This window comes from Hyperoodon ampullatus, assembly GCF_949752795.1.
Source record: "Hyperoodon ampullatus genome assembly, chromosome: 9".
In the NCBI taxonomy this organism is placed as follows: Eukaryota; Metazoa; Chordata; class Mammalia; order Artiodactyla; family Ziphiidae; genus Hyperoodon; species Hyperoodon ampullatus.
In genome coordinates this window covers 56,874,807-56,890,260 of record NC_136922.1, presented here as the reverse complement: position 1 = coordinate 56,890,260, position 15,454 = coordinate 56,874,807, and the positions used below count along the sequence as shown (strand labels likewise).

The 15,454-nt window shown below is 37.2% G+C and overlaps 1 protein-coding gene across 2 annotated transcripts in view; it reads right to left on the bottom strand.

Annotated features, from left to right (window-relative positions):
• STK31 (serine/threonine kinase 31) overlaps positions 1 to 15,454 on the bottom strand; it is a gene marked incomplete at both ends in the record, with an annotated part of 86,474 nt that overhangs the window by 18,623 nt on the left and 52,397 nt on the right. For both annotated transcript variants that reach the window (XM_079711125.1, XM_079711126.1), the window contains one exon: positions 10,190 to 10,312. In XM_079711125.1, coding sequence (XP_079567251.1) covers positions 10,190 to 10,312 — 123 coding nt within the window. The remainder of the gene's footprint in view (positions 1 to 10,189; positions 10,313 to 15,454) is intronic.

The following is a 15,454-nucleotide window of genomic DNA, read 5'->3' as shown; positions in this document are numbered from 1 at the left end:
AAAAGAACGGGTATAAGATTTAGGTAGGGGCTTGAGGAAAGCAGTAAAAGGTTTAAAGTAATCGTTGAGGGAAATATGAGAATGAACTGACTGTGGGCAGGTGAAAGGACTAAAAGAAAGCACTGAGGACCTAACAGAAGTAAGACTGATATAGTGGTGACATTCTGCAAAAGCATTCAGTTCCCAAGGTGTTCAAGGGGTCCCATTCCATACCAGTCTTCCCTCTTAAAATAAAATCTGAATAAAACATAACCAACAAACCTAAGAAGACTCTGAAAAGTGGAAATAAGAAGCTAAAATGGAAATAAGAAAGTGAAGTGGCTAGGAACCTTGGGATCTAAGAAATGACACAATGGTGAATTCCCTGGGTTTTATTTCTGACTCTCCTATATCTCACAATGGATGCTAGAGAAGCCTGCAACCTAGAAATGGCAAGAGCCACAGACCAAAAGAGCCCCAAGAAAAGCCAGCTCCATCTAGCTAAAGGACTGTGAACAGGGTAGTCTAGCAGAACAGAAAACCTTTTTGGTAACAGCCTCTACTCCAGCCAAACACCAAAGGAAAAACTGTGTCAGCGGGGCTGAATGGGGAGCTGAACTCCCACTTCTCTGCTAAACTCCCACCCGTACTCATCAGCAAAAGGGCAGAACAAGGTTGTATGTGATGGCACTAGTTGGCAATCTACTCCAAGGGGTACTGTCAGTGGGACCCAGTGGAGAGCTATCTTCTACTACCACTCAGCAGCAACAAAGTGGAAAAAGCAGTGTGAGGCAGTGTTAGCCAGCACTCTATTCTTCCCTCTCCACTCCCCAAGTGACAGGAGGACCCAGTGGGAAAGGAAACTTATACCCTCACCAGGTAGCAACAAGGTACACAGAGGTGGAATAAGGCAGTGGTGAAGCAATAACAGTTTAACACTTTGCTCCTCCTGCTCCCTGCACTCAACAGAGAGATGAATTTCCAGTCCCAACCAACAGGAACGAGAAGAGGCAAAGTAGTATAAATCAGCATTCCACTTTTGCTGAGGTGGTGTCAGCAGAGCTCAATGGGGAGCTGAAGATCTAAAGTCATCTGAAACTGTACACTGTACCTAAACAAGGTAACTGTCTTCAAAAAAGGAAGATTAAATAGGATGCAGAGTCTCAGAACATAATACCCCAAATGTTCAGGCTACAATCAAAAATCACATGTCAAGTTTAAAACCAACAAAATCTTAAATGACAAAAAGTCAATTAACAGAAGACATCAACAGGACACAGATGCAAGGATTATCTGACAAGGATTTTAAAGGAGCCATCATAACAATGCTTAGAGATCAATTAGAAGCATGCATGAAAGAAAAAAAAATAGAAAGTCTCAGCAAAGAAGACAAAAGACATAGAGAAAACCAAATAGAAATTTTAGAAATGAAAAACAACAGAACAACAGAAATAACTCACTGGATTGGCTCAACAGTAGAATGAATATGACAGAGGAAAGCACTGATGAAACTGAAGATAGAAAAACAGAAAATATCTGGATTGAACAACAGAAAGAAAATGAACACAGCCTCAGGAACCTGTGGGACAATAACAAAAGATCCAAAATTTGTATCATCAGAGTCTCAGAAAAAAAGGAGAAAGAGTGTAGGACTAACAAAATAGTTATATGAATAACACCTGAACCAAATTTCACAAATTTGCTAAAAAACATAAACAAATTGAAGAAACTGAGCAAACCCCAAAGAGAGTAAACCCAAAGAAATCCGTGCTAAGACACATCATAATCAAACTTCAGAAAACTAAAAACAAAGAAAAGTCTTAAAAACAGGTGGAGAGGAACATCACATTACCTATAAGAGGAATAATTATTCAAATGACAGTGGAGTTCTCATGAGAAACCATGAAGGCCCAATGAAAGTGGCACAGCATTTTTGAAGCACTGAAAGAAAAGAACTATAAACCCAGAATTCTGTATGCAGCAAAAAATGATGAACAACACAAGAAATGAAATTAAAAATTCTCTAGAAGGAACCAATAGCAGAATAACTGAGGCAGAAGAACAGGTAAGTGACCTGGAAGATAAAACAGTGGAAATAACAACCACACAGCAGTATAAAGAAAAAGGAATGGAAAGAATTGAGGACAGTCTCAGAGACTGCTGGGACAACATTAAACATACCAACATTCGAATTATAGTGGTCCCAAAAGAAGAAGAGAAAAAGAAAGGGTCTGAGAAAATATTTGAAGAGATGATAGTTGAAAACTTCCCTAACATGGGAAAGGAAATAGTCAATCAAGTCCAGGAAGCGCAGAGAGTCCCATACAGAATAAATTCAAGGAGAATCATGCCAACACACATAGTAATCAAATTATCAAAAATTACAAAGAGAAAATATTAAAAGCAGCAAGGGAAAAGAAACAAATAACATAGAACGGAATGCCCCATAAGGTTAACAGCTGATCTTTCAGCAGAAACTCTGCAAGCCAGAAGGGAGTGGCAGGACATAGTTAAAGTGCTAAAAGGGACAAACCTACAACCAAGATTATTCTACCCAGCATGGATCTCACTCACATTTGACAGAGAAACTAAAACCTTTACAGGCAAGCAAAAGCTAAGAGAATTCAGCACCACCAAACCAGCTTTACAACAAATGCTAAAGGAACTTCTCTAGACAGGAAACACAAGAGGAGGAAAAGACCTACAAAAACAAATGCCGAATAATTAAGAAAATGGTAATAGGAACATACATATCGATAATTACCTTACATGTAAATGGATTAAATGCTCCAAGCAAAAGACACAGACTGGATGAATGGACACAAAAACAAGACCCGTATATATACTGTCAACAAGACACCCACTTCAGACGTAGGGACCCACAGACTGAAAGTGAGGGGATGGAAAAAGATTACTCCATGCAAATGGGTATCAAAAGAAAGCTGGAGTAGCAATTCTCATTATCAGACAAAATAGACTTTAAAATAAAGACTATTACAAGAGACAAAGAAGGACACTACATAATGATCGAGGATTCAATCAAGAAGATATAACAATAGTAAATATTTATGCACCCAAAATAGGAGCACCTCAATACATAAGGCAAATGCTAACAGCCATAAAAGGGGAAATGGACAGCAAGACAATCATAGTACGGGGCTTTAACACCACACTTTCACCAATGGACAGATCATCCAAAATGAAAATAAATAAGGAAACACAAGCTTTAAATCACACATTAAACAAGATGGACTTAATTGATATTTATAGGACAATCCATCCAAAAACAACAGAATACATTTTCTTCTCAAGAGCTCATGGAACATTCTCCAGGATAGATCATAACTTGGGTCACAAATCAAGCCTCGGTAAACTGAAGAAAACTGAAATTGTATCAAGTATCTTTTCTGACCACAATGCTATGAGACTAGATATCAATTACAGGAAAAAACTGTAAAAAATACAAACGTATGGAGGCTAAATATGCTACTAAAAAACTAAGAGATCACCGAAGAAGTCAGAGGAAATCAAAAAAATATCTAGAAACAAATGACAATGAAAACATGATGACCCAAAACCTATGAGATGCAGCAAAAGCAGTTCTAAGAGGGAAGTTTATAGCAGTACAATCCTACCTCAAGAAACAAGAAACATCTCAAATAAACAACCTCACCTTACACCTAAAGCAATTACAGAAAGAACAAAAAAACCCGAAGTTAGCAGAAGGAAAGAAATCATAAAGGGCAGATCAGAAATAAATGAAAAAGAAATGAAGGAAACGATAGCAAAGATCAATAGAACTAAAAGCTGATTCTTTCAGAGGATAAACAGAATTGATAAATCATTAGGCAGACTCATCAAGAAAAAAAGGGAGAAGACTCAAATCAACAGAATTAGAAATGAAAAAGGAGAAGTGACAACTGACACTGCAGAAATACAAAGGATCAGGAGAGATTACTACCAGCAACTATATATGCCAATAAAACAGACAACCGGGAAGAAATGGACAAATTCTTAGAAAAGCACAACCTTCTGAGACTGAACCAGGAAGAAATAGAAAACATAAAAAGATCAATCACAAGCCCTGAAATTGAAACTGTGATTAAAAGTCATCCAACAAGCAAAAGCCCAGGACCAGATGGCTTCACAGGCAAATTCTATCAAACATTTAGCCAAGAGCTAACACCTATCCTCAAACTCTTCCAAAATATAGCAGAGGGAGGGACACTCCCAAACTCATTCTACGAGGACACCAACAGCCTGATACCAAAACTAGACAAAGATGCCACAAAAAAGGAAAACTGCAGGCCAATATCACTGATGAACACAGATGCAAAAAACCTCAACAAAATACTAGCAAACAGAATCCAACAGCACATTAAAAGGATCATACACCATAATGAAGTGAGTTTTACGCCAGGAATGCAAGGATTCTTCAATATACAGAAATCAATCAATGTGATACACCATATTAAAAAACTGAAGGATAAAAACCATATGATAATCTCAACAGATGCAGAAAAAGCTTTTGACAAAATTCAACACCCATTTATGATAAAAACTCTCCAGAAACTAGGCATAGAGGGAACCTACATCAATATAATAAAGGATATATAAGACAAACCCACAGCCAACATTGTTCTCAATGGTGAAAAACTGAAACCATTTTCTCTAAGATCAGGAGCAAGACAAGGTTGCCCATCCTCACCACTATTATTCAACATAGTTTTGGAAGTTTTAGCCACAGCACTCAGAGACAAAAAAGAAATAAAAGGAATCCAAATCTAAAAGAAGAAGTAAAACTGTCACTGTCTGCAGATGGCACAATACTATACATAGAGAACCCTAAAGATGCTACCAGAAAACTGCTAGAGCTAATCAATGAATTTGGTAAAGTAGCAGGATATGAAATTAATCCACAGAAATCTCTTGCACTCCTATACACTAATGATGAAAAATCTGTACGAGAAATAAAGGAAACACTCCCATTTACCACTATAACAAAAAGAATAAAATATCTAGGAATAGGGCTTCCCTGGTGGTGCAGTGGTTGAGAGTCCGCCTGCCGATGCAGGGGACACGGGTTCGTGCCCCGGTTTGGGAAGATCCCACATGCCGTGGAGCGGCTAGGGCCGTGAGCCATGGCCGCTGAGCCTGCACGTCTGGAGCCTGTGCTCTGCAATGGGAGAGGCCACAACAGTGAGAGGCCCACATACTGCAAAAAAAAAAAAAAAAAAAAAAAAAATATATATATATATATATATATATAGGAATAAACCTACCTAAGGAGACAAAGACCTGTATGCAGAAAACTATAAGACAGCAGTGAAAGAAATTAAAGATGATACCAACAGATGGAGAGATATACCATGTTCTTGGATTGGAAGAATCAATATTGTGAAAATGACTCTACTACCCAAATCAATCTACAGACTCAATGCAATCCCTATCAAACTACCACTGGCATTATTCACAGAACTAGAACAAAAAATCTCACAATTTGCATGGAAACACAGAAGACGCCGAATAGGCAAAGCAATCATGAGAAAGAAAAATGGAGCTGGAGGAATCAGGCTCCCTGACCTCACACTATACTACAAAGCTACAGTAATCAAGACAGTATGGTACTGGCACAAAAACAGAAATATAGATCAACAGAACAGGATAGACAGCCCAGAGATAAACCCATGCACACATGGTCACCTTATCTTTGATAAAGAAGGCAAGAATATACAATGGAGAAAAGACAGCCTCTTCAGTAAGTGGTGCTGGGAAAACTGGACAGCTGCATGTAAAAGAATGAAATTATAACACTTCCAAACACCATACACAAAAATAAATTCAAAATGGATTAAAGACCTAAATGTAAGGCCAGACACCATCAAACACTTAGAGGAAAACATAGGCAGAACACTCTATGACATAAATCACAGCAAGATCCTTTTTGACTTACCTCCAAGAGAAATGGAAATAAAAACAAAAATAAACAATGGGACCTAATGAAACTTCAAAGCTTTTGCACAGCAAAGGAAACCATAAAAAAGATGAAAAGACAACCCTCAGAATGGGAGAAAATATTTGCAAATGAAGCAACTGACAAAGGATTAATCTCCAAAAATATACAAGCAGCTCATGCAGCTCAATATCAAAAAAACAAACAACCCAATCCAAAAATGGGCAGAAGACCTAAATAGACATTTCTCCTAAGAAGATATACAGATTGCCAATAAACACATGAAAGGATGCTCAACATCACTAATTATTAGAGAAATGCAAATCAAAACTACAACGAGATATCATCTCACACTGGTCAGAATGGCCATCATCAAAAAAATCTACAAACAATAAATGCTGGAGAAGATGTGGAGAAAAGGTAACCGTCTTGCACTGTTGGTGGGAATGTAAATTGGTACAGCCACTATGGAGAACAGTATGGAGGTTCCTTAAAAAACTAAAAACAGAACTACCATATGACCCAGCAATCCCACTACTGGGCATATACCCTGAGAAAACCATAATTCAAAGAGTCATGTCCCACAATGTTCATTGCAGCACTATTTACAATAGCCAGGACATGGAAGCAATCTAAGTGTCCATCGACAGATGAATAGATAAAGAAGATAGGGCACATATATACAATGGAATATTACTCAGCCATAAAAAGAAATGAAATTGTGTTATTTGTAGTGAGGTGGATGGACCCAGAGTCTGTCATACAGTGAAGTCAGAAAGAGAAAAACAAATACCATATGCTAACACATATATATATATGGAATCAAAAAAAATGGTTCTGAAGAACCTAGGGGCAGGACAGGAATAAAGACGCAGACACAGAGAATGGCTTTGAGGACACAGGGAGGGGGAAGGGTAAGCTGGGACGAAATGAGAGAGTAGCATTGACGTATACACTACCAAATCTAAAATAGATAGCTAGTGGGAAGCAGCTGCATAGCACACGGAGATCAGCTTGGTGCTTTGTGACCACCTAGAAGGGTGGGATAGGGAGGGTGGGAGGGAGACAGAACAGGCAGGGTATATGGGGATATATGTATACATATAGCTGATTCACTTTGTTATACAGCAGAAACTTTACAACACTGTAAAGCAATTAATACTCCAATAAAGATGTTAAAAATATAAGAATAAAAAACAATGTACATCCCTTAATTTAAGAATATACTTTATTGCTAAAAAACGTTAACCATCATCTGACATGCAGGGTTGCCACAAATCTTCAATATATTAAAAACACAATATATGCGAAGTGCAATAAAGTGAAGCACAATAAAACAAGGCATGCCTGTATTAATAGTTCATTCCTTTTTATTGCTGAGTAGTAGTCCAATGAATATACAGCAGATTTTTTCCATTCATCTGTTTATGGACATTCGGGTTGTTCCCATTTTTTGGCTCTTACAAATAAACTGTCGTTGAATATTTTTGTACAAGTCTTTGTGTGGACATATGCTTTTATTTCTCTTGGCTAAATACCTAGGAGTAAAACAACTGGGTCATATAATAGGTATATGTTTAACCTTTTAACAACCGCCAAGTTGTTTTCCAAAGTGGTTGTTACATTTACATTCCCCTCAGCAATATATGAGAGTTCTAGTTGCTATACATCTTGGCCAACACTTGATGTGGTTAGTATTTTTAATTTTAGACATTATAGTGGGCATGTGGTAGTATCTCATTTTGGTTTTAATTTGTATTTCCCCAATGACTAATGATATTGAGAGCATGTTTTCACATGCTTATTTACCATCTGGACATTTTATTTGGTAAGTGCCTATTTAAATATTTTGCCCATTTTTGAGTTGTCTTCTTATTATTCAGTTGTAAGAGTTCACTGTAAGCCGGATAGAAGTCTTCTGTCAGATATATGTTTTGCAAATACTTCCTCCAAGTTTGTGTATGACTTGCCTTTCATTTTTTTAACAGTGTCTTGTGAAGAGCACAATTTTAAATTTTGATGAAATCCAAATTATTTTCTTTTATACTTGATGTTTTTTGTGTCCTATTACAAAAAATCTTTGCCAAACTCAGTAAGATTTTCTCCTGTATTTTATTCTTCAGTTTTAGAGACTTAGGTTTTACATTCTGGTCTAATATACATTTAGAGTTAATTTTTATACACTGTACAATGAATGAGTCAAAGTTTATTTTTTATGTACAGATATCCAATTGTTACAATACCATTTGTTGAAGACTATCTTTTCCCTCATAGAACTGTCCTGGCACCTTGGTCAAAAATCAACTGACCATATTTTAGTGGGTGTTATTTCTACTGTCTCTATTCTGTTCCATTGATCTATGTCTAACTTTACACCAATATCACACTGTCTTGATTTACTGTAATTTTATTGTCTTAAAATCAGTTAAAATCCTCCACTTGTATTCTTTTTCAAAATTGTTTTAGCTATCCCAGATCCCATGTATTTTCATATAAACTACAGAATCTGATTGTCAATTACTGTCAAAAAAAAAAAAGTAAGCCTAGAAGGAGTTTTGTTGAAAGTGTATCAAAACTATGACCAATTTGAGAGGAACTCACATCCATACAACACTGATTCTTCCAGTCCATGAACATAGCACATCTCTCCATTTATTTACACCTTCTTTAGTTCCTCTCAACAATACTTCTGTAGTTTTCAGTATATAGATCTTGCAAGTCTTTTGTCAATTTAGCTTTAAAAGCTCCATATTTTTTATACTTCTGTAAATGACTGTTTAATTTCAATTTCCTAGTATATAGAAACCTAATTTTTTTTTTTTTTTTTTTGGCGGTACGCGGGCCTCTCACCGCCGTGGCCTCTCCCGTTGCGGAGCACAGGCTCCGGACGCGCAGGCCCAGCGGCCATGGCTCACGGGCCCAGCCGCTCCGCTGCACGTGGGATCCTCCCGGACCAGGGCACGAACCCGCGCCCCCTGCATCGGCAGGCGGACTCCCAACCACTGCGCCACCAGGGAAGCCCTAGAAACCTAATTATTATACTGACTTTGTATCCTACAACCTTGCTAAATTTGTTGGTTTTAGTAGCATTTATGTATATAACATTCATAAAGATTTTCTATATAATTAATCAGATGGCTTTACTTCTTCATTTTCAAACTGTATGCTTTTTATTTCATTTTGTTGCCTTATTTGACTGATTAGAACCAGGATTAGCAAACTACAGCCTGTGTGCCAAATCCATCCCACTGCTTGTTTTCATGCAGCATGCAAGCCAAGAATGGTTTTCACATTTTAAAATGTTTAAAAGAAAATCAAAGAATACTATTTCGTGACACATGAAAATTATATGAAATTCAAATTTCAATATCCATAAATAAAGTTTTATTTGAACAGAGACACTCACTCATTTATGTACTGTCTATAGCTGCTTTCAGGCTAAAGCAGCAGAAACCGTATGTCCCACAAAGCCTGAACTATTTATCATCTGGCCGCTTATGAAAAATTTTGCTGACCCCTGGGCTAGAACCTCCAGTACAATGTTAAACAGAAGAAGTGAGAACAGACATCTTTCCCTTGTTAACACTTAATCCCTCATATTTCACAGGAAGAATGGGTTTAAACCATGGATTAGAAATAGCTATTTGGTTTACACTCAAAGCAGGAACTTTTACTCAAGGCTCATTTAATATCATTTAATATTAATTTTCCATATATGCATGAATTACTTCCAGATTAATACAGGACAAAACCATCCTCACTGTTAATCTTGACTTCAATAAAACTAAGACAGTAGCATGCTATGTAAAACATATTATCAAGCCAATTTTTAGAAAGTACACAACAGATGATAAGAAGTACAGCTGACTCTTGAACAACATGGAGGTTAGAGGTGCCGAAGCTTGGCACAGTTGAAAGCCCGCATAGAATTTATGGTTGGCCCTCCATATCCCTGGCTCCTCTGTATCCACGCAACCATGGATGGTGTGGTACTATAGTATATACTACTGTAAATGAAACTGCACTTAAGTGGACCCAGGCAGTTCAAACCCATGTTGTTCAAAGATCAACTGTAGAGCAACAGTTTTATGACAAACTTTTAAAAACAAGTGGGAAGAAATTTTTTTCTACTAAAAATCTACCACTATTTTTTATTCAGAGTAATATACTGAGGAAAGCCCCTTCAAACCATCACTTTCTATACTGAAATATATATAAATAAATGACTTATCTGTTTCAATAAAAAAAATAACATACCCACAATAAAAGGCAGCCATAAGCATATAAGTCAGAACTTGGAGAAGCAGGTTTTCCCATTTTCAATTCAGGTGATAGCAAACTCAAGTCACCAACCATCATGTTCACTGAGGCTCGCTGACTCTACAAAAACAGTAGGTTAAATATTTTAAAAGCAACACAGTTGAGGCAGCATTCTGTGAAGTAATCTGCATTTAATCAACACAAAAAATATTCATTTGAAATATTTTATTCTCTCTTGCTTTCAAATATTTTTACCTAATTTCCACTATTATAAATTGCTCTTAAAATCAGTCTCATGGACCTCCCAGCTCCACATAATATCAAGCAGCGAAAATCTCCCAGGGATCTCCATCTCAACACCAGCACCCAGCTTCAGTCAACGACCAGCAAGCTACAGTGCTGGTCACCCTATGCCAAGCAACTAGCAAGGCAGGAACACAACCCCACCCATTAGCAGAGAGGATACCTAAAAACATAATAAGGCCACAGGCACGCCAAAACACACCACCAGACGTGGACCTGTCCACCAGAAAGACAAGATCGAGCTTCAACCACCAGAACACAGGCATTAGTCCCCCCCACCAGGAAGCCTACACAACCTACTGAAACAACCTTAGCCACGGGGGACAGACACCAAAAACAACGGGAACTACGAATCTGCAGCCTGCAAAAAGGAGACCCCAAACACAGTAACATAAGCAAAATGAGAAAGCAGAAAAACACACAGCAGGTGAAGGAGCAAGATAAAAACCTACCAGACCTAACAAATGAAGAGGTAATAGGCAGTCTACCTGAAAAAGAATTCAGAATAATGATAGTAAAGCTGATCCAAGATTCTATTTCCCAGATCCAAAATCTTGGAAATAGAACAGACAATATGCAAGAAACAGTTAACAAGGACCTAGAAGAACTAAAGATGAATCAAGCATCGATTAAAAACACAATGAATGAAATGAAAAATACTCTAGATGGGATCAATAGCAGAATAACTGAGGCAGAAGAACGGATAAGTGAGGTGGAAGATAAAATAGTGGAAATAACTGATGCAGAGAAAAATAAAGAAAAAAGAATGAAAAGAACAGAGGACAGTCTCAGAGACCTCTGGGACAACATTAAACGCACCAACATTCGAATTATAGGGGTTCCAGAAGAAGAAGAGAAAAAGAAAGGGACTGAGAAAATATTTGAAGAGATTATAGTTGAAAACTTCCCTAATATGGGAAAGGAAATAGTTAATCAAGTCCAGGAGGCACAGAGAGTCCCATAAAGAATAAATCCAAGAAGAAATACGCCAAGACACATATTAATCAAACTGTCAAAAATTAAACACAAAGAAATCATATTAAAAGCAGCAAGGGAAAAACAACAAATAACACACAAGGGAATCCCCATCAGGTTAACAGCTGATCTCTCAGCAGAAACTCTACAAGCCAGAAGGGAGTGGCAGGACATAATTAAAGTGATGAAGGAGAGAAACCTGCAACCAAGATTACTCTACCCAGCAAGGATCTCATTCAGATTTGATGGAGAAATTAAAACGTTTGCAGACAAGCAAAAGCTGAGAGAGTTCAGCACCACCAAACCAGCTTTACAACAAATGCTAAAGGAACTTCTCTAGGCAAGAAACACAACAGAAGGACTATACCTACAATAACGAACCCAAAGCCATTAAGGAAATGGGAATAGGAACATACATATCAATAATTACCTTAAATGTAAATGGACTAAATGCTCCCACCAAAAGACACAGAGTGGCTGAATGGATACAAAAACAAGACCCATATATATGCTGTCTACAAGAGACCCACTTCAGACCTAGAGACACATACAGATTGAAAGTAAGGGGATGGAAAAAGATATTCCATGCAAATGGAAATCAAAAGAAAGCTGGAGTAGCAATTCTTATATCAGACAAAATAGACTTTAAAATAAAGACTATTAGAAGAGACAAAGAAGGACACTACATAACGATAAAGGGATCGATCCAAGAAGAAGATATAACAATTGTAAATATTTATGCACCCAACATAGGAGCACCTCAATACATAAGGCAAATACTAACAGCCATAAAAGGGGAAATCGACAGTAACACAATCATAGTAGGGGACTTTAACACCCCACTTTCACCAATGGACAGATCATCCAAAATGAAAATAAATAAGGAAACACAAGCTTTAAATGATACATTAAACAAGATGGACTTAATTGATATTTATAGGACATTCCACCCAAAAACAACAGAATACACATTTTTCTCAAGTGCTCATGGAACATTCTCCAGGATAGATCATATCTTGGGTCACAAATCAAGCCTTGGTAAATTTAAGAAAATTGAAATTGTATCAAGTATCTTTTCCGACCACAATGCTATGAGACTAGACATCAATTACAGGAAAAGATCTGTAAAAAATACAAACACATGGAGGCTAAACAATACACTACTCAATAATGAAGTGATCACTGAAGAAATCAAAGAGGAAATTAAGAAATACTTAGAAACAAATGACAATGGAGACACGACGACCCAAAACCTATGGGACGCAGCAAAAGCAGTTCTAAGGGGGAAGTTTATAGCAATACAATCCCACCTTAAGAAACAGGAAACATTTCGAGTAAACAACCTGACCCTGCACCTAAAGCAATTAGAGAAAGAAGAACAAAAAACCCCCAAAGTTAGCAGAAGGAAAGAAATCATAAAGATCAGATCAGAAATAAATGAAAAAGAAATGAAGGAAACGATAGCAAAGATCAACCAAACTAAAAGCTGGTTCTTTGAGAAGATAAACAAAATTGACAAACCATTAGCCAGACTCATCAAGAAAAGAAGGGAGAAGACTCAAATCAGTAGAATTAGAAATGAAAAAGGAGAAGTAACAACTGACACTGCAGAAATACAAAAGATCATGAGAGATTACTATAAGCAACTCTATGCCAATAAAATGGACAACCTGGAAGAAATGGACAAATTCTTAGAAATGCACAACCTACCAAGACTGACTCAGGAAGAAATAGAAAATATGAATAGACCAATCACAAGCACTGAAATTGAAACTGTGATTAAAAATCTTCCATCAAACAAAAGCCCAGGACCAGATGGCTTCACAGGCGAATTCTATCAAACATTTAGAGAAGAGCTAACACCCATCCTTCTCAAACTCTTCCAAACAATATCAGAGGAAGGAACACTCCCAAACTCATTCTACGAGGCCACCATCACCTTGATACCAAAACCAGGCAAGGATGTCACAAAGAAAGAAAACTACAGGCCAATATCACTGATGAACATAGATGCAAAAATCCTCAACAAAATACTAGCAAACAGAATCCAACAGCACATTAAAAGGATCATACACCATGATCAAGTGGGGTTTATTCCAGGAATGCAAGGATTCTTCAATATACGCAAATCAATCAATGTGATACACCATATTAACAAGTTGAAGGAGAAAAACCATATGATCATCTCAATAGATGCAGAGAAAGCTTTCAACAAAATTCAACACCCATTTATGATAAAAACCCTGCAGAAAGTAGGCATAGAGGGAACTTTCCTCAACATAATAAAGGCCATATATGACAAACCCACAGCCAACATTGTCCTCAATGGTGAAAAACTGAAACCATTTCCACTAAGATCAGGAACAAGACAAGGCTGCCCACTCTCACCACTCTTATTCAACATAGTTTTGGAAGTTTTAGCCACAGCAATCAGAGAAGAAAAGGAAATAAAAGGAATCCAAATTGGAAAAGAAGAAGTAAAGCTGTCACTGTTTGCAGATGACATGATACTATACATAGAGAATCCTAAAGATGCTACCGAAAAACTACGAGAGCTAATCAATGAATTTGGTAAAGTAGCAGGATACAAAATTAATGCACAGAAATCTCTGGCATTCCTGTACACTAATGATGAAAAATCTGAAAATGAAATCAAGAAAACACTCCCATTTACCATTGCAACAAAAAGAATAAAATATCTAGGAATAAACCTACCTAAGGAGACAAAAGACCTGTATGCAGAAAATTATAAGACACTGATGAAAGAAATTAAAGATGATATAAATAGATGGAGAGATATACCATGCTCCTGGATTGGAAGAATCAATATTGTGAAAATGACTCTACTACCCAAAGCAATCTACAGATTCAATGCAATCCCTATCAAACTACCACTGGCATTTTTCACAGAAGTAGAACAAAAAATTTCAAAATTTGTTTGGAAAAACAAAAGACCCCGAATAGCCAAAGCAATCTTGAGAACGAAAAACGGAGCTGGAGGAATCAGGCTGCCTGACTTCAGACTATACTACAAAGCTACAGTAATTAAGACAGTGTGGTACTGGCATAAAAACAGAAAGATAGATCAGTGGATCAGGATAGAAAGCCCAGAGATAAACCCACGCACATATGGCCAACTTATCTTTGATAAAGGAGGCAGGAATGTACAGTGGAGAAAGGACAGCCTCTTCAATAAGTGGTGCTGGGAAAACTGGACAGGGACATGTAAAAGTATGAGATTAGATCATTCCCTAACACCATACACAAAAATAAGCTCAAAATGGATTAAAGACCTAAATGTAAGGCCAGAAACTATCAAACTCTTAGAGGAAAACATAGGTAGAACACTCTATGACATAAATCACAGCAAGATCCTTTTGGACCCACCTCCTAGAGAAATGGAAATAAAAACAAAGATAAACAAATGGGACCTAATGAAACTTCAAAGCTTTTGCACAGCAAAGGAAACCATAAACAAGACCAAAAGACAACCCTCAGAATGGGAGAAAATATTTGCAAATGAAGCAACTGACAAAGGATTAATCTCCAAAATTTATAAACAGCTCATGCAGCTCAATAGCAAAAAAACAAACAACCCAATCCAAAAATGGGCAGAAGACTTAAATAGGCATTTCTCCAAAGAAGATATACAGACTGCCAACAAACACATGAAAGAATGCTCAACATCATTAATCATTAGAGAAATGCAAATCAAAACTACAATGAGATATCATCTCACACCAGTCAGAATGGCCATCATCAAGAAATCTAGAAACAATAAATGCTGGAGAGGGTGTGGAGAAAAGGGAACACTCTTGCACTGCTGGTGGGAATGTGAATTGGTACAGCCACTATGGAGAACAGTATGGAGGTTCCTTAAAAAACTAAAAATAGAACTACCATATGACCCAGCAATCCCACTACTGGGCATATACCCTGAGAAAACCATAATTCAAAAAGAGACATGTACCAAAATGTTCATTG